At 41.7% G+C, this 27,293-nt stretch overlaps 1 protein-coding gene across 2 annotated transcripts in view; it reads left to right on the forward strand.

Moving 5' to 3' along the window:
* Positions 1 to 27,293, forward strand: part of lepr2 (leptin receptor 2) — a 63,611-nt gene that overhangs the window by 4,117 nt on the left and 32,201 nt on the right. Inside the window, exons 2-6 of one of the 2 annotated variants that reach the window (XM_014168839.3) lie at positions 13,749 to 13,808; positions 15,080 to 15,132; positions 18,332 to 18,577; positions 19,963 to 20,092; positions 22,952 to 23,133. In XM_014168839.3, coding sequence (XP_014024314.3) covers positions 13,798 to 13,808; positions 15,080 to 15,132; positions 18,332 to 18,577; positions 19,963 to 20,092; positions 22,952 to 23,133 — 622 coding nt within the window. In that variant the 5' untranslated portion in view covers positions 13,749 to 13,797. 2 annotated transcript variants of the gene reach the window in all.

The following is a 27,293-nucleotide window of genomic DNA, read 5'->3' on the forward strand; positions in this document are numbered from 1 at the left end:
ATATCGTCATATCATAGTAACAGGCAGCTGCAATGTAAATGATAAGACTGAAAACATGCAAGGAAAAGCGATCGGGTGAATTTATGATGCTAGTGGACAGAGAAATACAACTTCACTCTATCCAATCAGAGCAGCAGGATCAACGTACACCCCGCCCTTCTCTTTACAGACAGGCAAACTAGCCAGTTTAGTTATTTAGACCGCGCATGAATGACTCAAAGACAGTACGGTATGGTTTAGAAACTCTGTGAATGACTGACATGAGAAAGATGCTTGCTGGCACCCGAAATAACCTTTTTCCCCCCAATCACGGATAATTACAAAAAATACTTGGATCTTAATCGTATCCAGAAAATGTCCCATATCTGTTGCGATACTCGTTTTGTCCGACTATTCGGCACATCTCGATATGAAAGTGAATTATTCTTGCGTGTGATCAGGGGTGTATTCATTCTGTCGATTCTGTTGAAAAACCTTTCTTAAACGGAAGCAAACAGAACAAAACGGTGGAGAAACATAACTGAATTTGTCCAGTAGAAACTCTTGTTTGCAACTGTTGGACTAATGATTACACCCTAGATCAGCTACAGTAGATGCAGGCAAGAGTGTACAAGGTGGTATTGAATGTGTCACAGTCTGTCACCTTGATTACTCTAATTTCTCTCCACCTGTGCACCTACGTTGTAAAATGTTATTCATAGGCTTAGGTTGTAGCAACCTCATGATGGATGTAGAGAAAATTAGAGTATCATGTATTAGCCTAACCTATTGATATTAGAGGTCGACCGATTAATCGGAATGGCCGATTAATTAGGGCCGATTTCAAGTTTTCATAACAATCGGTAATCGGTATTTTTGGCCACTGATTTGCCTATTTATTTATTATTATTATTTTTTTACACCTTTATTTAACTAGGCAAGTCAGATTAAGAACACATTCTTATTTACAATGACGGCCTAGAAACGGGGGTTAAATGCCTTGTTCAGGGGGGATTCGTTTTTGCAACCTTCGGTTACCAGTCCAACGCTCTAACCACCTGCCTTACATTGCACTCCACAAGGATTAACAGGCTGACTACCTGTAATGCGAGGGCAGCAAGAAGCAATGGTAAGTTGCTAGCTAGCATTAGACTTATAAAAAACTATCAATCTTAACATAATCACTAGTTAACTACACATGGTTGATGATATTACTAGTTTATCTAACGTGTCCTGCGTTGCATATGATCGATGCGGTGCCTGTTAATTTTCATTGAATCACAGCCTACTTCGACAAACGGGTGTTGATTTAACAAGCGCATTTGCGAAAAAAGTACTGTCGTTGCACCAATGTACCTAACCATAAACATCAATGCCTAACAGGAATATTTAGACTTAGTCGCCCGTTAGATAAAATACGTAACGGTTCCGTATGTCACTGAAAGAAAAAAACTTTTGTTTTCGAGATGATAGTTTCCAGATTCGACCATATTAATGACCCAAGGCTCGTATTTCTGTGTGTTTATTATATTATAATTAAGTCTATGATTTGATAGAGCAGTCTGACTGAGCAGTGATAGGCAGCAGCAGGCTCGTAAGCATTCATTCAAACAGACCTTCGCTGTGCTTCAAGCATTGCGCTGTTTATGACTTCAACCTGGGTGGGTATAATTTGTGGAACGTTCTAACAGGAATCTATTCCAAAAACTTCGTAAATAACAAGGTTTCCAAAAAACAACGCATACAAAGTTGTATAGCGGCAGAATAAGATACCGGGTAGCGAGTAGTCTATTTCATTATGTTTTTCACTCATCACGTTTATTCCGAAAAATGTCTTTCCTCACATGTCTGTTTGCCTATGGACAAACATTAAGAATAAGCTACGTGGTGATTTGATGCCTATTCGGCAGCTAGTTAGCTAGGTTTGTATGCGTTGCTACTTTGTATGCGTTGTTGGTTGGCAACCTTTTACTTTACGTTTTTTGGAACAGATTCCTGTTGGAACGTTCCACAAATTATACCCACCCCTTCAAGCCTATCAACTCCCAAGATTAGGCTGGTGTAACCGATGTGAAATGGCTAGCTAGTTAGCCGGGTGCACGCTAATAGCGTTTCAAACGTCACTCGCTCTGAGACTTGGTTGTTTTCCTTCCTCTGCATGGGTAACGCTGCTTCGAGGGTGGCTGTTGTCGATGTGTTCCTGGTTTGAGCCCAGGTAGGAGCGAGGAGAGGGACGGAAGCTATACTGTTACACTGGCAGTACTAAAGTGCCTATAAGAACATCCAACAGTCAAAGGTATATGAAATACAAATCGTATAGAGAGAAATAGTCCTATAATTCCTATAATAATATAATAACTACAACCTAAAACTTCTTACCTGGGAATATTGAAGACTCATGTTAAAAGGAACCACTAGCTTTCATATGTTCCCATGTTCTGAGCAAGGCACTTAAACATTAGCTTTCTTACATGGCACATATTGCACTTTTACTTTCTTCTCCAACACTTTGTTTTGCATTATTTAAACCAAATTGAACATGTTTCATTATTAATTTGAGGCTAAATTGATTTTATTGATGTATTATATTAAGTTAAAATAAGTGTTCATTCAGTATTGTTGTAATTGTCATTATTAAAATAATAATAATCGGCCGATTAATCGGCAGCAGCCTTTTTTGACCCCCCCAATAATCGGTATCGGTATCAGCGGTGAAAAATCATAATCGGTCGACCTCTAATTGATATTACATTGTGCTGTCTGAATAGCCATATACATTTTTGTTGTTGCCACATTACAACCCGTGTTGTGATAATTGCGTTGTTTGCTCTATAACCTGTTAGTTCATATACCTTGCCACTATGATATATAGGCTTTAGGTTGAGACAAATAAGACACATTGGCAGAATAACCACACCTGTGTGTCATCACAAAACCGGAGAGCAACATCTGTCCGGTGAAGTCCACAAAGCATGTTCCATGTAACAAACCGTTACATGACTTACAGCATGGTCAAGCAAGTTAATCTTTCCGACATTTTCAGACTACTAATTAACTTTGGATTTAGAACCATGGGGAGTTAGGCTACCGGAAGTCGCAAACAGGAGCTGCCTCCAATATTCCAACACAATTTCAACTTTACCATTTCAACATCATCAACTCACCTATGCTTAGTCTAATACAGTGACAACTAAAAGATACCAAACAGAATTTAGTCCAATCAACATAAGCTACAGTGGGGGAAAAAAGTATTTGATCCCCTGCTGATTTTGTACATTTGCCCACTGACAAAGAAAGGATCAGTCTATACTTTTAATGGTAGGTTTATTTGAACAGTGAGAGACAGAAAAACGCATGTCAAAAATGTTATAAATTGATTTGCATTTTAATGAGGGAAATAAGTATTTGACCCCCTCTCAATCAGAAAGATTTCTGGCTCCCAGGTGTCTTTTATACAGGTAACGAGCTGAGATTAGGAGCACACTCTTAAAGGGAGTGCTCCTAACCGCAGCGTGTTACCTGTAAAAAGACACCTGTCCACAGAAGCAATCAATCAATCAGATTCCAAACTTTCCACCATGGCCAAGACCAAAGAGCTCTCCAAGGATGTCAGGGACAAGATTGTAGAATGGGCTACAAGACCATCGCCAAGCAGCTTGGTGAGAAGGTGACAACATTTGGTGTGATTATTCGCAAATGGAAGAAACACAAAAGAACTGTCAATATCCCTCGGCCTGGGGCTCCATGCAAGATTTCACCTCGTGGAGTTGCAATGATCATGAGAACGGTGAGGAATCAGCCCAGAACTACATGGGAGGATCTTGTTAATGATCTCAAGGCAGCTGGGACCATAGTCACCAAGAAAACAATTGGTAACACACTACGCCGTGAAGGACTGAAATCCTGTAGCGCCCGCAAGGTCCCCCTGCTCAAGAATACATATACATGCACGTCTGAAGTTTGCCAATGAACATCTGAATGACTCAGAGGACAACTGGGTGAAAGTGTTGTGGTCAGATGAGACCAAAATGGATCTCTTTGACATCAACTCAACTCGCCGTGTTTGGAGGAGGAGGAATGCTGCCTATGACCCCAAGAACACCATCTCCACCGTCAAACATGGAGGTGGAAACATTATGCTTTGGGGGTGTTTTTCTGCTAAGGGGACAGGACAACTTCACCGCATCAAAGGGACGATGGACGGGGCCATGTACCATCAAATCTTGGGTGAGAACCTCCTTCCCTCAGGCAGGGCATTGAAAATGGGTCGTGGATGGGTATTCCAGCATGACAATGACCCAAAATACACGGCCAAGGCAACAAAGGAGTGGCTCTAGAAGAAGCACATTAAGGTCCTGGAGTGGCCTAGCCAGTCTCCAGACCTTAATCCCATAGAACATCTGTGGAGGGAGCTGTTGCCAAACGTCAGCCTCGAAACCTTAATGACTTGGAGAAGATCTGCAAAGAGGAGTGAGACCTAATCCCTCCTGAGATGTGTGCAAACCTGGTAGCCAACTACAAGAAACGTCTGACCTCTGCGATTGCCAACAAGGGTTTTGCCACCAAGTACTAAGTCATGTTTTGCAGAGGGGTCAAATACTTATTTCCCTCATTAAAATGCAAATCATTTTGTAACATTTTTGACATGCGTTTTTCTGGAGTTTTTTGTTGTTATTCTGTCTCTCACTGTTCAAATAAACCTACCATTAAAATTATAGACTGATCATTTCTTTGTAAGTGGGCAAACGTACAAAATCAGCAGGGGATCAAATACTTTCCCCCCCCACTGTAAATATGATGAGTATGTCCATGGAACTGATTTCTGTCTGTGTGTGTGTGTGTGTGTGCGCTTGCAAGTAGAAAAAAACATGTTGACTCAACCTACTTGTAGAGGAGCCAATGCCATCCTCCTCTCTTTCATGTTGCCAAAACGGTCAATGACTGTCATGCAGTACACACTTATAGTTTTTGTTGTCCTAGCCTACCTGGCTAAAATGCTTGCTCGCTAGCCTAACTTCCTTTCATGGGCAACGATGAGCCAGGTAGTTAACATTCATATACTACATCTAGTCACATATTGAACTTCCATCCTCTCAGGCAAGAATCGCCGTCAAAATCTGCAGTATAATCATTGGCCAGCACGGAGAATTAAGTAAAACCAAGTAAAGTTCAAATCCCTATCTCCATCCATTGCTAATTTAGGAAAGGGACCATTTTAGCTAGGCACTGCATCTCAGTGCTGGAGGCATCACTACAGACCCTGGTTCGATCCCGGGCTGTATCACAACCGGCCGTGATCGTGAGTCCCATAGGGTGGCGTACAATTGGCCCAGCGTCGTCCGGGTTAAAGGAGGGTGTGGCAGGGGTAGGCCGTCATTGTAAAATATGACTTAAATAAAGGTTAAATAAACAGCTAGCCTGCCACCTGAGAACAACAACACAACGAGATGCAACAATTGCGTTTTTTTCTGTCAATGACGGTTGGTTTTTAATGTGATGTGATTGGTGTGGAGCCAAATCCAAACTGGCTACCCTTGACACTTTCTTTGGGGCGCGCCAGGACCATTCACAGTTGAGCTCTCTCAGTTTACGCTGATAGGCTATTATTTGATATATTATTTTATCAAGGGAGGCCAAATGCTCGCTGGCTTCCCTTGCATTCAACGCTAAGGGAGGCAACAATGTCATACTCCTTTTGACCAGACAGCATCAGATAGATGGGCTACACATTTAGAGACAAGGGGGCGCTGTTTCGCTCACGTGGATGCTTTATCCAGTAAGATACATTCAGCGTGTTGTGAATTGAAGGAAAATTATGAAACACAGAGAGATGAAAGATACATTATTTAATGTTTAAAAATATATATATTTGTAAAGTTTTGGGGGAAGCCTGGCTTCCCTTGGCATCCATGAATACACGCCACTGAGGTACCGGGAATCAGTGGTCAGTTCCTCCATGCGTAAAGAATGTCTTGGAAGTCCCTTGAGAGGAGGGAACTGTGGAACTGCTTTAGTTGAGAAATCAACCAGGATTTCCTCCCGGTGATGCAAGCCCCAGAACACAGAGTTTGGAACTGGTTCAACCCCTTGACTAATTGGGAAGTGACAACATTCCCGAGAGTTTTACTTGTGAGTAACCAAGATTACACTGTGACTCACACTGGCTTGTTGGAGTAGGTTATTAAGCTATACTCCCAGGGACATGCAATCGAGAGGCTGAGATTTGTGTGACAAAAAACAGGCTTCACACCTTTATAGGTTAATCTACATTGACATTCTGGCTCTGGCTGAAATTCAATCAGCAACCAAAATTAGATTTGAGAGATTTGATTTGGCCAGTGGTCTATGCGTCAATATGCATGAGGTGCCTATTCCAATGTGGGCCACATTTGTTGATCAAATCTAGATTAACATTCATTACTTTTCTGGTAATTTGATTATTTGTGATAGGCCTACTGTCATATCTTGTTATTGTCACTTGCAGAGTACAACTTGTTTTGATATGTGATCTAATGAAAATCAGGCATGAGGCTTGTGTGTACCAGCACTGGCTGTCATTGAAAGGATTCACTTTTGTTTTTAATGTAGAGCCTGATCGTGCCCAGTGCTTCCTTCTCATCATTATGCTGATAGTCGTTTGATATAACACACACACACACACACACACACACACACACACACACACACACACACACACGTTGTTATATCTCACTGAATAACACCTAGGCCTGATTGTTATCGCTCAGTAACACAAGTCATTCCTATGGATGGTTTAGGCCACTCAGCTCTCATCTGCAGGTGGCCACTTGGTAGAGCTGGGCCGCTGTCCATCGTACTGTATTGTAACCTGGGATGTTATTGTTTTGATCCAGAGAACCAATGAATGAATGGATGCAGTCATTAATCTGTGTTCATGTTTGGAGTAATTTTCATGAATGAATTTTCATGAACTTGCATGCTAAGGGTAGGAGGCTATTGATGTTTGGTATGGGAATCAGGTACCTAGACCAGGTGAAAACACCTTCTCAATTACTAAGCGAGTCGAATAGGCCTAGCTCTGTGACCGCCTTAGCTTCAGAAAAGACTAAGTTAACCACACACAACAATTAATTTACATTCACCAATTGGATGTGCTTGTTGAGCAGTCTGATGACGGGCTCATCAAATGCTGCGCCGTGACTGTAAAAAGTGTGCCATTTCCCCTACATACAAATTCACACAGACAAAGGTCGGACAAAATGTGTAGCCTATCTCACGCTACATACTGAAAACATGCTGCTGAATGTTTTACAGCATTTGTTGCCACTAATGTCTAATTGATTAGGCTATATGTCGCATTGGTTCCGGAAACACTGCAAACAGTTTGCGAATGCTAGGACAGAGATGCATGTCCAATGTCAAAGCAGACCGCGATTTGGCTACATGTTCTTGTCTCAGCCATATCCCCTGAAGCTCAGCTCATTACAGTAATGTCTTTGTTTATATTTTCCCTGGGTTTTCCCAGTTTTAATCTGAGTTATCATTCCAGAATGATTTGAGTCATCCATGGGCGGTCTAATTAACTAAACTGGCTAGTTTGCCTGTCTGTAAAGAGAAGGGCGGGCTGTACGTTGATCCTGCTGCTCTGACTGGATAGAGTGAAGATATATTTCTCTGTCCGCGCCGGGGGTTGTAAGGTGTGCGTGCGCGCAGGGGACCCCTGGTAATAGTTTGGGAATGAGCCTATAAATGATCGCCGCAGCGACAGGGGAGCTTACTTTTGGGAAGAGTTTGAGGTTCCTCATAGGTGGAAGGGGAGGATCATCCTCCTCAGTGAATTTCTGAGAAATAAAAATAGTGAAACATTAAAAAGTTACCCTTTTTAGATAAAACTATACTAAATGTGTTCACGTCACCAAATAATTGATTAAAACACTGTTTTGCAATGAAGGTCTACAGTAGCCTCAACAGCACTCTGTAAGGTAGCACCATTGTGTAGCCGGAGGACAGCTAGTGTCCGGAACTCTTCCAAGTCAAGGTAAGCTTTTGGTTTTATAAATGTATTGCCACTGGGGCCCGCCTGTGTAACTGCTAGTAGCTACAGTTGAAGTCGGAAGTTTACATACACTCAGTGCCTCTTTGCTTGACATCATGGGAAAATCAAAAGAAATCAGCCAAGACTAGAGAAAAAAAATTGTAGACCTCCACAAGTCTGGTTCATATTTGGGAGCAATTTCCAAACGCCTGAAGGTACCACGTTCATCTGTACAAACAATAGTACGCAAGTATAAAAACCATGGGACCACTTAGCCGTCATACCGCTCAGGAAGGAGACTCGTTCTGTCTCCTAGAGATGAACGTACTTTGGTGTGAAAAGTGCAAATCAATCCCAGAACAACAGCAAAGGACCTTGTGAAGATGCTGGAGGAAACGGATACAAAGTATCTATATCCACAGTTAAACGAGTCCTATATCGACATAACCAGAAAGGCCGCTCACCAAGGAAGAAGCCACTGCTCCAAAACCGCCATTAAAAAGCCAGACTATGGTTTGCAACTGCACATGGGGACAACTATTGTACTTTTTGGAGAAATGTCCTCTGGTCTGATGAGACAAAAATAGAACTGTTTGGCCATAACGACCATCGTTATGTTTGGAGGAAAAAAGGGGGGGCTTGCAAGCCGAAGAACACCATCCCAACCGTGAAGCACGGGGGTGGCAGCGTCATGTTGTGGGGTTGCTTTGCTGCAGGAGGGACTGGTGCACTTCACAAAATAGATGGCATCATGAGGAAAGAAAATGATGTGGATATATTGAAGCAACATCTCAAGACATCAGTCAGGAAGTTAAAGCTTGGTCGCAAATGGGTCTTCCAAATGGACAATGACCCCAAGCATACTTCCAAAGTTGTGTCAAAATGGCTTAAGGACAACAAAGTCAAGGTATTGGAGTGGCCATCACAAAGCCCTGACCGCAATCCTATAGAAAATTTGTGGGCAGAACTGAAAAAGCATGTGCGAGCAAGGAGGCCTACAAACCTGACTCAGTTACACCAGCTCTGTCAGGAGGAATGGGCCAAAATTCACCCAACGTATTGTGGGAAGCTTGTGGAAGGCTACCCAAAAAGTTTGACCCAAGTTAAACAATTTTAAAGGCAATGCTACCAAATACTAATTGAGTGTATGTAAACTTCTGACCCACTGGGAATGTGATGAAAGAAATAAAAGCTGAAATAAATCATTCTCTCTACTATTATTCTAACATTTCACATTCTTAAAATAAAGTGGTGATCCAAACTGACCTAAAACGGAGTTTAAATGTATTTGGCCGAGGTGTATATAAACTTCCGACTTCAACTGTATGTTGACTTGATGTTAGCTAATATGGTGACAATGATGTAGGCTGTGTGTAGCGGTTAAGATATGATGGTTTGGCTTGGAAAGTTTTTTTTTTTGCCGGGCACAGACAGCTGATGTGTTGTGCACACTTAAGTCCACAAGCAAAGGGAAACGGTGAGAGGAGGAGAGTGCGTAGATGCGAGAAGGTATTGTCCAACGATCAAAGGGATCCATGCTGTTTGTATGTGGCTGCTAAAAAAGTGAACTGTGTTTGCGTGTAATCCGGGGTGTATTCATTCCACTGATTCTGTTGCAAAGCATTTCTTAAATGGAAGCAAACAGAACAAAATGGCGTTAAACATACCTGAATTTGTCCAATAGAAACTCTTGTTTGCAACTGTTGGACTAATGATTACACCCTAGATCAGCTAGATGCAGGCAAGATTGTGCAAGGCGGTATTGAATGTTCCAGTGTCTGGCACCTTGAGTACTTAAATTTCTCTCCACCTCTGTACCTACAGTACGTTGTAAAATGTTATTCATAGGCTAGGTTGTAGCAACAACATGATGGGTATAGGGAACAATTTAGTATCATGTAGTAGCCTAAATCTGTCGATGTTACATTGAGCTGGGTAAATGGAATATGAATGACAGTCATCCAATATGCTGTAAAAGAAATAAGGCCATGCTCATAAAAAAATAATCATCCTCCCTCATCTTTAACGGCACCGACTTCCACTGTTCTTATAATGGTGTTTATTGAGATGTTTTCCTTTCTTAATACTTGCCTCCTGTGCCTACCTTGGCTTTCAGACACGGTACCCCTCAACACAATCCAGGCATTGATGGAAACACTAAAAACTAAATGGAAGGCGCCTCTCAGACAGTTGTTGTGGCACTCAGCAGGAAGCAAAGCAAATTTGACCCACTCCAATTTGACTACCTCTCCAACAGATCCACGGAAGATGCCATTTCCATCACTTTTCACACGGCCGTAACACATCTGGACAAGATGAACACCTATGTGAGAATGCTGTTCATTGACTTCAATTCAGCATTCAACACTATTGTTCCCTCCAAGCGCGACACCAAGCTCAGAGCCCTCGGTCTTGACTCCACCCTCTGCAGCTGGATCCTGGAATTCCTGACGGGCAGACCATAAACTGTGAGGATTGGACCATAAACTCTGAGGATTGGCAACAACACCTCCTCCACACTGACTCTTACCAGGGGCCCCCAGGGATGTGTCCTCAGCCGTCTGCTGTACTCCCTTGTCACCCACAACTCCGTTGCTTTGCACGACACCAACTCCATCATCAACTTCCGCCGAAGTCGGTCCCTCTCCAAATTTGATGACGACACCACGGTTGTAGGACTGATAACCAACAACGACGAGTCAGTCTATAGGGAGGAGGTAAGTGAACTGACATTGTGATGCCAGGACAACTACCTCGCCCTCAATGTCAGCAAAACAAAGGAGTTGATTGTTGACTTCAGGAAGCAGAGGAGGGAACATGCCCTGATCCACATCAACGGGATTGCTATAGAGAGTAGAGGACGCCCGATTATGATTTTTCAACGCCGATACCGATTATTGGATGACAAAAAAGCCTGTGCCGATTAATCGGCCGATTTATTTATTTATTTATTTATTTATTTATTTATTTATATATATATATATATATATATATATATATATATATATATATATATATATATATTTGTAATAATGACAATTACAACAATACTGAATGTACAATGAACCCTTTTATTTTAACTTAATATAATTCACAAATAAAATCCATTTACCTCAAATAAGTAATGAAACATGTTCAATTTGGTTTAAGTAATTTAAAAACACAGTGTTGGAGAGTAAAAGTGCTTTAGTGCCATGTAAAAAAGCTAACGTTTAAATTCCTTGCCCAGAACATGAGAACATATGAAAGCTGGTGGTTCAATATTCCCAGTTCGTCAATATTCCCAATTAAGAAGTTTTAGGTTGTAGTTATAGGAACTATGACGCATCAACTATTTCTCTCTATAACAATTGTATTTCATATACCTTTGGATGTTCTTATAGGCTCAGTCAGACTGCTCTATCAAATATCAAATCATAGACTTAATTATAATAAACACACAGAAATATGAGCCTTTGGTCATTAATATGGTCAAATCCGGAAACTGTCATTTAGAAAACAAAACGTTTATTCTTCAATGTTATGTCATAATTATGTAAAATTCTGGCAAATTAATTATGGTTTTGTTAGGAAGAAACACAGTTCGCAACGAGCCAGGCGGCCCAAACTGTTGCATATACCCTGACTCTGCCTGCACTGAACGCAAGAGAAGTGTCACAATTTCCCTAGTTAATATTGCCTGCTAACATGCATTTATTTTAACACAATATGCAGGTTTAAAAAAACATTATTTTGTGTATTGATTTTAAGAAAGGCATTGATGTTTATGGTTAGGTACATTTGTGCAACGAATGTGTTTTTTTTCCACGAATGCGCTCTTGTTAAATCATCACCCGTTTTGCGAAGTTGAATTAGACTGTTATTCGATGATAAATTAACAGGCACCACATTGATTATATTCAACGCAGGACAAGCTAGTTAACTACACATGGTTGATGATATTACTAGGTTAACTAGTGATTATGTGAAGAATGATTGTTTTTTATAAGATAAGTTTAATGCTAGCTAGCAACTTACCTTGGCTCATTGCAGCCACAAGGTCCTTTTGACGCTGCACTCGCGTAACAGGTGTTCAGCCTACCACGCAGTTTCCTCATGGATTGCAATGTAATCGGCCACAATCGGCGTCCAAAAGGGCCGGTTACCGATTGTTATGAAAACTTGAAACCGGCCCGAATTAATCGGCCATGCCGATTAATCGGGGCGACCTCTAGTAGAGAGTCAGCAGTTCCTCGGCGTCCACATTACAGAGGACTTGACATGGACCAAGAGGGTGCAACAGCATCTCTACTTCCTAAGGCGTGCCACCCTGGGTGTCACGACTTCCGCCGAAGTCGGTCCCTCTCCTTGTTCGGGCGGCGTTCGGCAGTCGACGTCACCGGCCTTCTAGCCATTGCCGATCCACTTTTCATTTTCCATTTGTTTTGTCTTTGTTTTACACACCTGGTTTCAATTCCCCAATTACATGTTCATTATTTAACCCTCTGTTTTCCCCATGGTTTTTGTGTTTGATTGTTTTATGTATGTTCGGTCCGTTTTTGTGGTCTCGGTATTACGACATGTTATTGGAATATTTGAGTAAAGTTACTTGTGTTACTCATCTCTGCTGTCCTGCACCTGACTCCTCTGCACCAGCTACACCCAGACAACTACACTGGGTCATCTCCAAATACTTTTGCTGCACCATCGCGAGTGTGCTGACCAGTTGCATCACGGCCTGATATGGGAATTTCTATGTTCACGACCTCAAGGCCCTCCATCGTGTGGTGTATACAGCCCAGTACATCACTGGGACCGTGCTCCCACCCATCCAGGACATCTACTCGAAATGGTGCCTGAAGAATACCTGCAGCATCTTCAAGGAACCCACACACCCCAGCCACGAGCTGTTCACTCAGTTACTGTCAGGCATACGGTATCGGAGCATGAGGTCTCATACCAACAGGCTCAGAGACAGTTTCTATCTACTGTACAAGCCATCAGACTGCTGAACACTTGAACTGGACTGACCACCAGCTCTGATTCTCCTTACCTTAGCACACAGGCACTCACTCATGCACATACCCACGCAGACGAACACATATCCACACACACAGACACATACATTCATGCTACACACACATCACAACTTCTGCTACCAGACTCTTATTATGATTGATAAATACTGCACAATTTAAACACTTCCTCCCCAATCTTCCCTTCCCCAAAACATGAGTAAATATTGGACTATTATTTGTGTTTCCTGTATTATACTTATGCTAAAATGTTTATTCTATTCTACTGAGCCATTTACTTTATGTTCATATTCTTATATTTTATTATTTCTTATTGTTGTTGCATTGTCGAAGGAATCTGCAAGTAAGCGTTTCGTTGGACTTTGTATACCATGTGTATCCTGTACATATTACTAATAAAACTTGAAACTGAAATGGCGTATTATTATCTGAGTTGCAGTGACATGTCATTTTTAAATCAACATGATTTATTAAAGTACAGACTAAAAATCCACTCAAAAACGATCCTTTTATGTTTTCATTAGTCCACTGTTAATATAGTCCCAAAATATTTTGCATGTCAGCAAGTTTTGATGCGTTTTGCATCATATGATTTTGTTTAGTGGATTTTTCCTTTAAGATCAATGCACAAACTGTAAGTCACTCTTGATCAGACTGTCTGCCAAATTACTCAAATGTAAAATGTGTTGTGTCTTCCCAAATAGTCCCTAAGGTTCTCTCTACCTTTGCTCTCTCCTCAGTGAGAGTCATCACAACCGCAGTAGAGGCCATGCTCGCCAACTCTAACTCATGAAGACAATGTAAGTATGATTGTGGGCAACACCCAGGCCTTTACAGCAGAATACTGTGGAATACTGTGGTCGTGGTGTGGTCAGTCAATCAATCAATCAATCAATCAATCAAATGTATTTATAAAGCTCTTTTTACATCAGCAGATGTCAGAAAGTACTTATACAGAAACCCAGACTAAAACCCCAAAGAGCAAGCAATGCAGATGTAGACACAATGTGGCTAGGAAAAACTCCCTTGAAAGCCAGGAACCTAGGAAGAAACTTAGAGAGAGGAACGAGGCTCTGAGGGGTGGGCAGTCAAATGTTCATAGATGACCAGCAGGGTGAAATAATAATCACAGTAGTTGTAGATGGTGTAACAGGTCAGCACATCAGGAGACAGCAGGTGCAGCAGAGAGAGAGGGGGGGGGGGGAGAGAGAGGAAGAAGGTCGAAACAGCAGGTCCGGGACAAGGTTACGGTTCTATAGCCACAGGCAGAACAACAGAAATGGGATCAGCAGCAGGACCAGGTGGATTGGAGACAGGAACAGCCAGAAGTCGTCAGGCCAGGTAGTCCTGAGGCTCATGTCCTCCGGGAAGGGAGAGAGAGCGAGAGAGAGATGGGAGAATTAGAGGAAGCATACCGAAGATCACACAGGACACCAGATAAGACAGGAGAATTACACCAGATAGGACAGTCTTACCCAAGCCCCCTGGCACATAGACTACTGCAGCATAGGTACTCAGGGAAACTGTGGGCCCCATCCAAAGATACCCCCAGACAGGGCCAACCAGGCAGAATATAACCCCACCCACTTTGCCAAAGGGATATCAACAGACCCTGAGACAAGGCCGAGTATAGCCCACAAAGATCTCCCCCACCTCACTAGCCCGAGGGGATGCAAAACCAGACAGGAAGAACACGTCAGTGACTCAACGTTGTGACTAAAGGCCCTGATGAAGCTCAGTGACACTGCTGACTTTAGTACCTACTGTAAAACACTCTCCTGTTCTCCCGTGAAACTAGTTTTGGGTTGAGTCAGCATTGGGTTGACAAGACTCTCTGCTTTCCTCTCTTCATCTATCTCTCTGTCTCTCTCTTTTATCTCATGTTCTCTATCTTGTCTTTCTTTATTCATCTGTTTCTCCTTTTATTCACCTGTACATCTCTCCTGATTCCCCTTCCCTCTCTAAATTCCTCCCTATACCATCTCCCATAACTGATAGAAAATGTAAACATTTTATCTCTCCCTCGCTCACTCTCGTTCCCTCTTCCTCCTCTCTCTCTCTATCTCTGCAGGATCCTGTCTGCAATGCTAACATTCCTGGTGCATATCCTCATCATCTCCCGTGGTGAGTTGAGTTCCTTCCCCATGAGAAGAATCGTAACTATCTCACTGCGTCCATCCACATTACTTCCCCTACAACCTCCCGCGGGCAGATTCCTTCGCGTAGACCGAGAGAATCTGCCAGGACTGAATGGGATGCGTGAGATCAGAGCAGCATTAGTTCCGGATTGGACGAAGGCAGTGCTTAATCTGCTTTGCCTCGAGTGCTTTGTGCATGTGCCCACACGGATCGTAAAGGGGGTTATGCCTGTAATTGCACAATTTCACTCACCTCTACCCTGGAATAATGAATAGCAAACATTTCAGATAAAACGCCACATGCAGTTACATGTTACATGTAGTTAGTTCCCTGGCAGCTTTTCGCCGGAACTAGGCCTACCCATGTCAGCAAATACAGTACAGTGCACTTGTATTCGTATACACAAAAACACAGGGCCTCTTCCTATACTATCACATCCACTACACCAGGGTTTCCTAAACTCGGTCCTCGGGACCCCATGGTGTGCACGTTTAGTTTTTTTCCCTGGCACTACACAGCTGATTCAAATAATCAACTAATCATCAAGCTTTGATCGTTTGAATCAGCTGTGTAGTGTTAGGGCAAAACAACAAAACATGCAGCCCTTGGGATCCCGAGGACATAGTTTGGGAAACGTTGCATTACACACTATCACACCCCTTAGCTACTTACAATACAGTCCATTATTGGCAAAATCAAAAGGGCCAATAAGTGTTGCATTTCAATGGTGTGACACTGTGTGATCAAAATAGAGGTATGCTGTTCTCTGCGATTACCCATCCTTTTAATGTTGGACGTCATCCAATGTGTAAGGCAACAATCCTTCTAATGGGTGGAATGAATCATGGTCTTGGAGGAGGCTGCAGAGGTTTGGTTTTGTTGGGCAGAGGGGGTCTGGTGGGATGGAGGATGGTGAGGATGGTTGTTGTCATTCTCTTCCATCGTCAGAGGCGTCAGGTAGCCTAGTGGTCAGAGTGTTGGACTAGTAACTGAAAGGTTGCAAGATTGAATCCCCGAGCTGACAAGGTGAAAATCTGTCGTTCTGCCCCTGAACAAGGCAGTTAACCCACTGTTCCTAGGCCGTCATTGAAAATAAGAATTTGTTCTTTACTGACTTTCCTAGATAAATAAAGGTGATAAAAAATACTCTGTCTCCCTGAGGCACTGTATCCCTATGACGTGTCAGTCACATTGTTTCACCTGTTGAAATAGAACCATGTTCAGTATTTACAGTTGAAGTCGGAAGTTTACATACACCTTAGCCAAATGCATTTAAACTCAGTTTTTCACAATTCCTGACATTTAATCCTAGTAAAAATTCCCTGTCTTAGGTCAATTAGGATCACCACTATTTTAGCAATGTGACATGTCAGAATAATAGTAGAGAGAATGATTTATTTCAGCTTTTATTTCTTTCATCACATTCCCAGTGGGTCAGAAGTTTACATACACTCAATTCGTATTTGGTAGTATTGCCTTTAAATTGTTTAACTTGGGTCAAACGTTTTGGGTAGCCTTCCACAAGATTCCCACAATAAGTTGGGTGAATTTTGGCCCATTCCTCCTGACAGAGCTGGTGTAACTGAGTCAGGTTTGTAGGCCTTGCTCGCACACGCTTTTTCAGGTCTGCCACAAATTTTCTATAGGATTGAGGTCTTGGCTTTGATGGCCACTCCAATACCTTGACTTTGTTGTCCTTAAGCCATTTTGCCACAACTTTGGAAGTATGCTTGGGGTCATTGTCCATTTGGAAGACCCATTTGCGACCAAGCTTTAACTTCCTGACTGATGTCTTGAGATGTTGCTTCAATATATGCAAATAATTTTCCATACTCATGGTGCCATCTATTTTGTGAAGTGCACCAGGCCCTCCTGCAGCAAAGCACCCCCACAACATGATGCTGCCACCCCCGTGCTTCATGGTTGGGATGGTGTTCTTTGGCTTGCAAGCCTCTCCCTTTTTCCTCCAAACATGACAATGGTCATTATGGCCAAACAGTTCTATTTTTGTATCATCGGACCAGAGGACATTTCTCCAAAAAGTACGATATTTGTCCCCATGTGCAGTTGCAAACCGTAGTCTGGCTTTTTTATGGTGGTTTTGGAGCAGTGGCTTCTTCCTTGCTGAGCGGCCTTTCTGGTTATGCCGATATAGGACTTGTTTTACTTTGGATATAGATACTTTTGTACCTGTTTCCTCCAGCATCTTCACAAGGTCCTTTGCTGTTGTGCTGGGATTGATTTGCACTTTTCGCACCAAAGTAAGTTCATCTCTAGGAGACAGAATAATACTTGCGTACTATTGTTTGTACAGATGAACATGGTACCATCAAGTGTTTGAAAATTGCTCCCAAGGATGAACCAGACTTGTGGAGGTCTACAATTTTTTTTCTGAGGTCTTGGCTGATTTCTTTTGATTTTCCCATGATATCAAGCAAAGAGGCACTGAGTTTGAAGATAGGCCTTGAAATACATCCACAGGTACACCTCCAATTGACTCAAATGATGTCAATTAGCCTATCAGAAGCTTCTAAAGCCATGACATCATTTTCTGGAATGTTGTTTAAAGGCAAGTCAGCTTAGTGTATGTAAACCTCTGACCCACTGAAATTGTGATACAGTGAATTATAAGTGAAATAATCTGTCTGTAAACAATTGTTGGAAAAATTACTTGTGTCATACACAAAGTACATGTCCTAACTGACTTGCCAAAACTATAGTTTGTTAGCAAGAAATTTGTGGAGTGGTTGCAAAACAAGTTTTAATGACTCCAACCTAAGTGTATGGAAACTTCCGACTTCAACTGTATCCTTAAGCTATAGAATCCCTCTGGTAAAGACTGAGGTTACCAGAGTTTATTCTACTGATGTTCTCTGAACAATAGTATTGCCTTTTTATAATACTTTTTCCAACTTCATGAACATGTCTTGAATGATTGATCTTTTTAATTGATGAATGTATCATTATTATCAATTTACATCAATGACCTCCATTTAAATATTTTTGATTCTGCCTAGGAACAAATGCTATTGTAACGGTTGGAAATAAATATTGTGGGGATGGAATACCATGTGAAGAAATAAACCCACAGCTCTGGTGTTACCAGCTTCATCATGCCACAGCTTCTGCCCTGGGTCTGATGTCATTTCATGTCAACCATGTAAACTTCCCATTTCTGCCTAAGGTGTTGTGTCTCTGGAGCCTATGCAAGAATTCCCCCATGGAGACGTTCTAGACCTCCCTTGGCAGACAGAGCTCTGCTGTGCCTCACCCCCAGCCCAGCTTCATCATGGGAGAGAGGGAGATGACGAGGGGTCTGCGGGGTCCAGGAGGGCACCATCTGATCTGGGACACCCACGCACACCCCAGTGCCTCTTTAGGAACTCCACAAGCACACTAATACCTCCCCAGGAGACCGATCCCAGTGGAGGTTAGAGTTCTGCTCTGTTTTAATGACATTACAGTTACTGGGTGATAGTTCTCTCTACTAGACCTGGGCCCGTATTCACAAAGAGTAGCAGTGCTGAGCCAGGATCAGTTCTGCCTTTTAAATCATAATGAATGGAAGTTGGGGACCTGCTCCTTAATCAGCACTCCTCCTCAGAGATGCTTTGTATATACTACCGTTCAAAAGTTTGGGACACTTAGAAATGTACTTGTTTTTGAAAAAAGGCAATTTTTTTTGTCCATTTAAATAACAACAAATTTATCAGAAATACAGTGTAGACATTGTTAATGTTGTAAATGACTTGTAGCTGGAAACGGCAGATTTGTTATGGAATTTCTACATAGGCGTATAGAGGCTAATTATCAGCAACCATCACTCCTGTGTTCCAATGGCACATTGAGTTAGCTAATCCAAGTTTATCAGGCTAATTGATCATGAGAAAACCCTTTGCAATTATGTCAGCACAGCTGAAAACTGTTGTCTTGATTAAAGAAGCAATAAAACTGGCCTTCTTTAGACTAGTTGCGTATCTGGAGCATCAGCATTTGTGTGTTCGATTACAGGCTCAAAATGGCCAGAAACAAATACATTTCTTCTGAAACTCGTCAGTCTATTCTTGTTCTGAGAAATGAAGGCTATTTCATGTGAGAAATTGCCAAGAAACTGAAGATCTCGTACAGCGCTGTGTACTACTCCATTCACAGAACAGCGCAAACTGGCTCTAACCAGAATAGAAAGAGGAGTGGGAGGCCCCGGTGCGCGCGCGCACACACACACACACACACACACACACACACCTAGTTAAATAAATAATAAACCCACACCCAATTAGGACAGTCATAGCAAAAAAGCCATGGAACATATTCGGAAAAATAGACCTTGAATCTGGCCAACGTTATCTCAGGATCCTCTTTGATGAATTAAACACACAGTGAATGGGAAGATGTTATTCATTCATTCACCCCCTCTTATCAAAATAACTCTGTCTAACGCAGGTATTGTGTACCTCCGGTATACACTACCGTTCAAAAGCTTGAGGTTTGGAGCCTGCACAGAGCCCTGACCTCAACCCCATCGACCACCTTTGGGATAAATTGGAACCACAATTGCGAGCCAGGCCTAATCGCCCAACGTCAGGGCCCGACCTCGCATGTCACCGCAGCACTATTCCCAGTATAGTGTAGGTTGTTATAGCAGATAAGGGGGGACCAACTCCATATTAATGCCCATGATTTTGGAATGAGATGTTTGACGAGCAGGTGTGCACATACTTTTGGTCATGGAGTGTAGATTGGGTTTTACAGCGACCAGACAGACAGTCAGACAGACAAACTTGATGCAAACATGCTAATTGAATCTCTCTCCAGCCACCTGTTGGGACATCCTGTGTCGTGTCGATGAGACCTGGGAAAATGTAATATGTGATCTAAAGCACCGCGCCACTTCTTCAGACAACTCCACTCCTGGGTCGGTGACAATTTGCTTGCAGCGCTTGGTGTGAGTATCAAGTTAAATTTAAAGTAACAGTCCAGTGTTATCAGATTTCTATTAAATAGGACCTATAATTAATTACATTATGAAATAGGATGACATCATCCTCTATGAGGAAAGAGCAAGCATTTTTTAAACGGTCCATTTGAGATACAAGATGGAGGTGGGTTTTTTAAAGTGTTTTTTTTTTAATGCAATTTATGCTTTGGCCACAAATACAAGTGTAGGATGAGTCAACAATATTGCTTGGGTATGAGTTAATATCACTTTTAAAAGTTAATATTCTGTTTTCACTGACCCGTTACTTTAACTTGCTGCTACTCTCTAGAGTCTCTCTCCTCTCCCATTACTTTTTGTTATTCCTGTCTAGTGTTGGCCAAAAACCTACCTGTGTGTGTGTGTGTGTGTGTGTGTGTGTGTGTGTGTGTGTGTGTGTGTGTGTGTGTGTGTGTGTGTGTGTGTGTGTGTGTGTGTGTGTGTGTGTGTGCTATGAGCCTATTCATCTCCCACAGCAGGGTTAAGCATGTGGTTGTAGGTGAATCTACTGCTGTGCAGGTAGCAGATCAATTATTGGCTGGTTGATAACACACCAGCACAACTGGGATTGCTGGCACTGCTAAACAGACAACAAGAACAAACTACTGTTGTCACTCAATAAGCCTTTGATACAGTCATTCAAACAGGATCATCTTGTTCCATACTCAGACAGTATCTGAGTTGTGTTTGATGTTTGAACAGTTAAAGGTCAACTTGTCAATCAATCAAATGTATCAGCAGTTGTCACAAAGACTGTGTTAACACAGGTAGCCCAATTGTAATATTTTTCCAATAATTGGTCTTTTGGCTAATCAGATCAAATCTTTTGCTTATAATTGGGGGAAAAATTTGAATCGGGCTGCCTGTGTAAATGCAGCCAAAGTGCTTTTACTTGCTCATTGCTTTCATGTGGATTGCATCTAGCCTGGTCCCAGATGTTTGTGCAATCATTTCAAACATGGCATGACAAGGAATTTGACATGATAGCACAAACAGATCTGGGACCAGGCTAGGTTGCACCCTGACCTGTGCTTTGTCTATGATTTCCACACTACACTAGCCTATTATCTGTACTGTATGAGCGTATATTTATTTAGGCTGGCATTTGTTTACGTCCCAAATGGCTCCCTATTCCCTATGTAGTGCACTACTACAGTCGGAAGTTTACATACACTTAGGTTGGAGTCATTAAAACTAGTTTTTCAAACACTCCACAAATTTCTTGTTAACACGTTTTGGCAAGTCGGTTAGGACATCTACTTTGTGCATGACACAAGTCATTTTTCCAACAATTGTTATAATTCACTGTATCACAACTTCAGTGGGTCAGAAGTTTACATACACTAAGTTGACTGTGCCTTTAAACAGCTTGGAAAATTCCAGAAAATGATGTCATGATATTAGAAACTTCTGATAGGCTAATTGACATAATTTGAGTCAATTGGAGGTGTACCTGTAGATGTATTTCAAGGTATACCTTCAAACTCAGTGCCTCTTTGCTTGACATCATGGGAAAATCAAAAGAAATCAGCCAAGACCTCAGAAAAAAAATTGTGGACCTCCACAAGTCTGGTTCATCCTTGGGAGCAATTTCCAAATGCCTGAAGGTACCACGTTCATCTGTACAAACAATGGTACGCAAGTATAAACACCATGGGACCACGCAGCTGTCTTACCGCTCAGGAAGGAGACGCATTCTGTCTCCTAGAGATGAACGTACTTTGATGCGAAAAGTGCAAATCAATCCCAGAACGACAGCAAGGACCTTGTGAAGATGCTGGAGGAAACAGGTACAAAAGTATCTATATCCACAGTAAAACGAGTCCTATATCGACATAACCGGATAGGCCGCTCAGCAAGGAAGAAGCCACTGCTCCAAATCCGCCATAAAAAGCCAGACTACGGTTTGCAACTGCACATGGGGACAAAGATCGTACTTTTTGGAGAAATGTCCTCTGGTCTGATGAAACAAAAATAGAACTGTTTGGCCATAACGACCATCGTTATGTTTGGAGGAAAAAGGGGGAGGCTTACAAGCCAAAGAACACCATCCCAACCATGAAGCATGGGGGTGGTAGCATCATGTTGTGGGGGTGCTTTGCTGCAGGAGGGACTGGGGCACTTCACAAAATAGATGGCATGATGAGGATGGAAAATTATTTGGATATATTGAAGCAACATCTCAGACATCAGTCAGGAACGCTTGGTCGCAAATGGGTCTTCCAAATGGACAATGACCCCAAGCATACTTCCAAAGTTGTGGCAAAATGGCTTAAGGACAACAAAGTCAAGGTATTGGAGTGGCCATCACAAAGCCCTGACCTCAATCCTATAGAAAATTTGTGGGCAGAACTGAAAAAGTGTGTGCGAGCAAGGAGGCCTATAAACCTGACTCGGTTACACCAGCTCTGTCAGGAGGAATCGGCAAAAATTCACCCAACTTATTGTGGGAAGCTTGTGGAAGGCTACCTGAAACGTTTGACCCAAGTTAAACAATTTAAAGGCAATGCTACTAAATACTAATTGAGTGTATGTAAACTTCTGACCCACTGGGAATGTGATGAAAGAAATAAAAGCGGAAATAAATCATTCTCTCTACTATTATTCTGACATTTCACATTCTTAAAATAAAGTGGTGATCCTAACTGACATAAAACAGGGAATTTTTACTAGGATTAAATGTCAGGAATTGTGAAAAACTGAGTTTAAATGCATTTGGCTAAGGTGTATGTAAACTTCCGACTTCAACTTTAGGGAATACCATGCCATTTTGGACACAGACCATGTGCTGATCTGGTTAAGTAAATAAATATCTCCTGTCTTTTTCAGATCACAGTCTGACAGAGAGGTAAACACCACACATGGGACTGACAGCATGGACTGTGTGGGAAAGGATTCAATCACCTGTTCTATCGTCATCTTCGCGGTCAGCAGTATCGTCGTTGTAACAGCCAACGTGTCCAACACCACAGCAGGTCCCCTGATGATTCTCATTGTCCCTCCGCGTCTCGGTAAGGAGTGGTAAATACATCTCATCCCTCCTTCACCCTCTTGTCTGAAGATGATAGAGGATGTTAATTGCTTTAATGGCCAGGTGGCTTATCTATCTGGACCTCAAATTCAGAGGCTAATGGATATTACTTAAACTTTTTTTCATTAGTCCACTGTTGATACAATCCCCAAAATGTTTTGCATGTCAGCAATCAAGTTTTCAGTATATAGAACTTACAAAAAGCAAATTGTCATGCATCATCATGATGATGTGGCAAGTGACAATTTGCTTTAGTTTTTGATTGTTTTTGAATTGATTATTCCTTTAACCTTTTCATATATGAGTTCCAAATATCTCCAACGGTCGCCCCAGCGTGAGTTTTTTTGTGGGACAGTGGGAAAGCCAACCCTAGATGCACACTGCCTACAGCCCAGTTAGATGATCTGGAACTTAGAAAACCTTGTTTCTGCTTGCTATTAACCCCTTTCTAAGTTACTGTAGATGTTTTGTTAACCTTTTCACATGTGAGTTCCAAATATCTCTAACGGTCGCCCCCAGCATGAGTTGTTTTAGGCACGTGATGTCAGAATGCACTCACTGTTCCAAAATGTGATTGTTACTCAACAGGACAGTTAACCTGAGCTGCGCTCAAACTAAGACACACACTGCCTGCCAATTATCTATAGACTATATTTCAACTTGTCAATTTGAAATGATTTTCTTAGAAGTTTTAATTGAGTTGTGTTCCACCTTCTCATAAATTCACATAGAAGTAGCCCATTTCACTGTTGCAGACAATTTATGTTTGAGGCTTTACTGACAACTTCTCTCTTCGATGAGGGCCCAAGAAACCTCCCCAGTGTTTCCCCAGATCATGTATGCAGACATTTGCGCAGTGTAGCACAAACTTTTTCCCCCTGGCACATTTTCTGGCTGGCGTTCGCATTGCCTTCATTGTTGTTTACAAATAATAACTTAGGACATGTGTGCGTTCCAATCAAAGTAAGTTCCTTATTTTCTGTATATCGTGTTGTTGTTTCTACTTTAGCATACTGTATGTATGTATGGAGCATAATGTATTTACTGTTTTGTTCACATTTATTCAGATTTTTTTTATTGTAATGGACACGTATGATGTGTGTAAAATACTTTTTTGAAGGTTGTACTGATTATGATGAGCTAATGCTAAGCTATTTGCCAGCTGTGTGTGTTGACATTATACAATGCATTCTGGGTGTCACGTAAATGTCTGTCAGACCAAAGATATTATAACAAATGAGGTGAGGGATGGTTCACTCATCTTTCGGAGTAAACTTCCGGAAGTGAATTTAGAGAAGTGAATGATGGTAGATGACACACCCCCTTCAACATGCATACTGAAAAAAGGCCAAACTCATCTTGTCTCCTATTATCTTTGGTTGACCCTGAAAAAGACATTAAAAACTGTAATATCTTAAGTTTCAACGAGTCATGGCTGCCGATACGGTTATACACTGTATTGGCAGGATAGAACAGCAGCCTCTGGTAAGACAAGGGGTGGCGGTCTATGTATATTTTAAAACAACAGCTGGTGCACGATATCTAAGGAAGTCTCGAGGTTTTGCTCACCTGAGGTAGAGTATCTCATTATAAGTTGTAGAGCACACTATCCACCTAGAGAGTTTTCATCTATATTCCTTGTAGCTGTATATTTACCACTACAAACCAATGCTGGCATCCAGATACGACGCTCGTAGTGGCTGGGGACTTTAATGCAGGGAAACCTAAATCTGTTTTACCTAATTTCTACCAGCATGTTAAATGTGCAACCAGAGGGAAAAAACTCTAGACCACTTTTATTCCACACACAGAGACGCATGCAAAGTTCTTCCTCGCCCTCCATTTGGCAAATCTGACCATAATCCTGATTTCTGCAAAAATTAAAGTAGGAAGCACAAGTGACTCGGTCAATAAAAAAGTGGTCAGATGAAGAAGATGCTAAGCTACAGGACTGTTTTGCTAGCACAGACTGGAATATGTTTCGGGATTCTTCCGATAGCATTGAGGAGTACACCACATCAGTCACTGGCTTCATCAATAAGTGCAATGATGTCATCGTTCCCACAGTGACTGTACTTACATACCTCAACCAGAAGCCATGGATTACAGGCAACATTCGCACTGAGCTAAAGGGTAGAGCTGCCACTTTCAAGGAGCAGGACTCTAACCCGGAAGCTTAAAAGAAATCCCGCTATGCCCTACGACTAACCATCAAACAGGCAAAGCATCAATACAAGACTAAGATCAAATCGTACTACACCGGTTCCGACGCTCGTCGGATGTGGCAGGGCTTGCAAACTATTACAGACTACAAAGGGAAGCACAGCCGAGAGCTGCCCAGTGACACAAGCCTACCAAGCAAGCTAAATTACTTTTATGCTTGCTTCAAGGCAAATAACACTGAAACATGCATGAGAGCATCAGCTGTTCCGGACGACTGTGTGATCACGCTTTCCGCAACCGATGTGAGTAAGACCTTTAAACAGGTCAACATTCACAAGGCCGCAAGGCCAGACGGATTACCAGGACGTGTACTCCGAGCACGCGCCGACCAACTGGCAGGTGTCTTCACTGACATGTTCAACCTCTCCCTGTCTGAGTCTGTAATACCAACATGTTTCAAGTAGAGGTCGACCGATTATGATTTCTCAACGCCGATACCGATACTGATTTATTGGAGGACCAAAAAAAGCCGATACGATTAATCGGCCAATCTTTTTATATATTTGTAATAATGGCAATTGCAACAATACTGAATGAACAATGAAACCTTTTATTTTAACTTAATATAATACATAAATAAAATCTATTTAGTCTAAAATAAATTATGAAACATGTTCAATTTGGTTTAAATAATTCAAAAACACAAAGTAAAAGTGGAATATGTGCCGTGTAAAAAAGCGAAGTTTAAGTTCTTTGCTCAGAACATGAGAACATATGAAAGCTGGTGGTTCAATATTCCCAGTTCTCCAGTATTCCCAGTTAAGAAGTTTTAGGTTTAAGTTATTATTGGAATTATGACGCTTTGACTATTTCTCTCTAACATTTGTATTTCATATACCTTTGACTATTGGATGTTCTCATAGGCATTTTAGTATTGCCAGCCTAATCTCGGGAGTTGATAGGCTTGAAGTCATAAACAGCGCTGTTTTTCAAGCGTTGCTAAGAGCTGCTCGCAAATGCAGTAAAGTGCTGTTTGAATGAATGCTTACGAGCCTGCTGCTGCTGCCTACCACCGCACAGTCAGACTGCTCTATGAAATATCAAATCATAGACTTAATTATAATAAACACACAGAAATACTAGCCTTTGGTCATTAATATGGTTAAATCTGGAAACTATAATTTCGAAAAACAAAACGTTTATTCTTTCAGTGAAATACGGAACCATTCCGTATTTTGTCGAACGGGTGGCAACCCTAAGTCTAAATATTTCTGTTACATTGCACAACCTTCAATGTTATGTCATAATTATGTAAAATTATTTCAAATTAATTACGGTCTTTGTTAGGAAGAAACACAGTTCGCAACGAGCCAGGCGGCCCAAACTGTTGCATATACCCTGACTCTGCTTGCACTGAACGCAAGAGAAGTGACACAATTTCCCTAGTTAATATTGCCTGCTAACATGCATTTATTTTAACAAAATATGCAGGTTTAAAAAAATATACTTCTGTGTATTGATTTTAAGAAAGGCATTGATGTTTATGGTTAGGTACATTTGTGCAATGAATGTGCTTTTTTCGCAAATGCGCTACTGTTAAATCATCACCTGTTTGGCGAAGTTGAAGTAGGCTGTGATTAGATGATAAATTAACAGGCACCGCATTGATTATATGCAACGCAGTACAAGCTAGTTAACCTAGTAATATCATCAACCATGTGTAGTTAACTAGTGATTATGTGAAGATTGTTTGTTTTTTTATAAGATAAGTTTAATGTTAGCTAGGAACTTACCTTGGCTCATTAAAGCCACAAGGTCCTTTTGACGCTGCACTCGCATAACAGGTGGTTAGCCTGTCACGCAGTTTCCTCATGGATTGCAATGTAATCGGCCATAATCGGCATCCAAAAAGACTGATTACCGTTTGTTATGATAACTTGAAACCGGCCCTAATTAATCGGCCATGCCGATTAATCG

This window comes from Salmo salar, chromosome 23 (genome assembly GCF_965601325.2).
Source record: "Salmo salar chromosome 23, fSalSal1, whole genome shotgun sequence".
Classification (NCBI taxonomy): domain Eukaryota; kingdom Metazoa; phylum Chordata; class Actinopteri; order Salmoniformes; family Salmonidae; genus Salmo; species Salmo salar.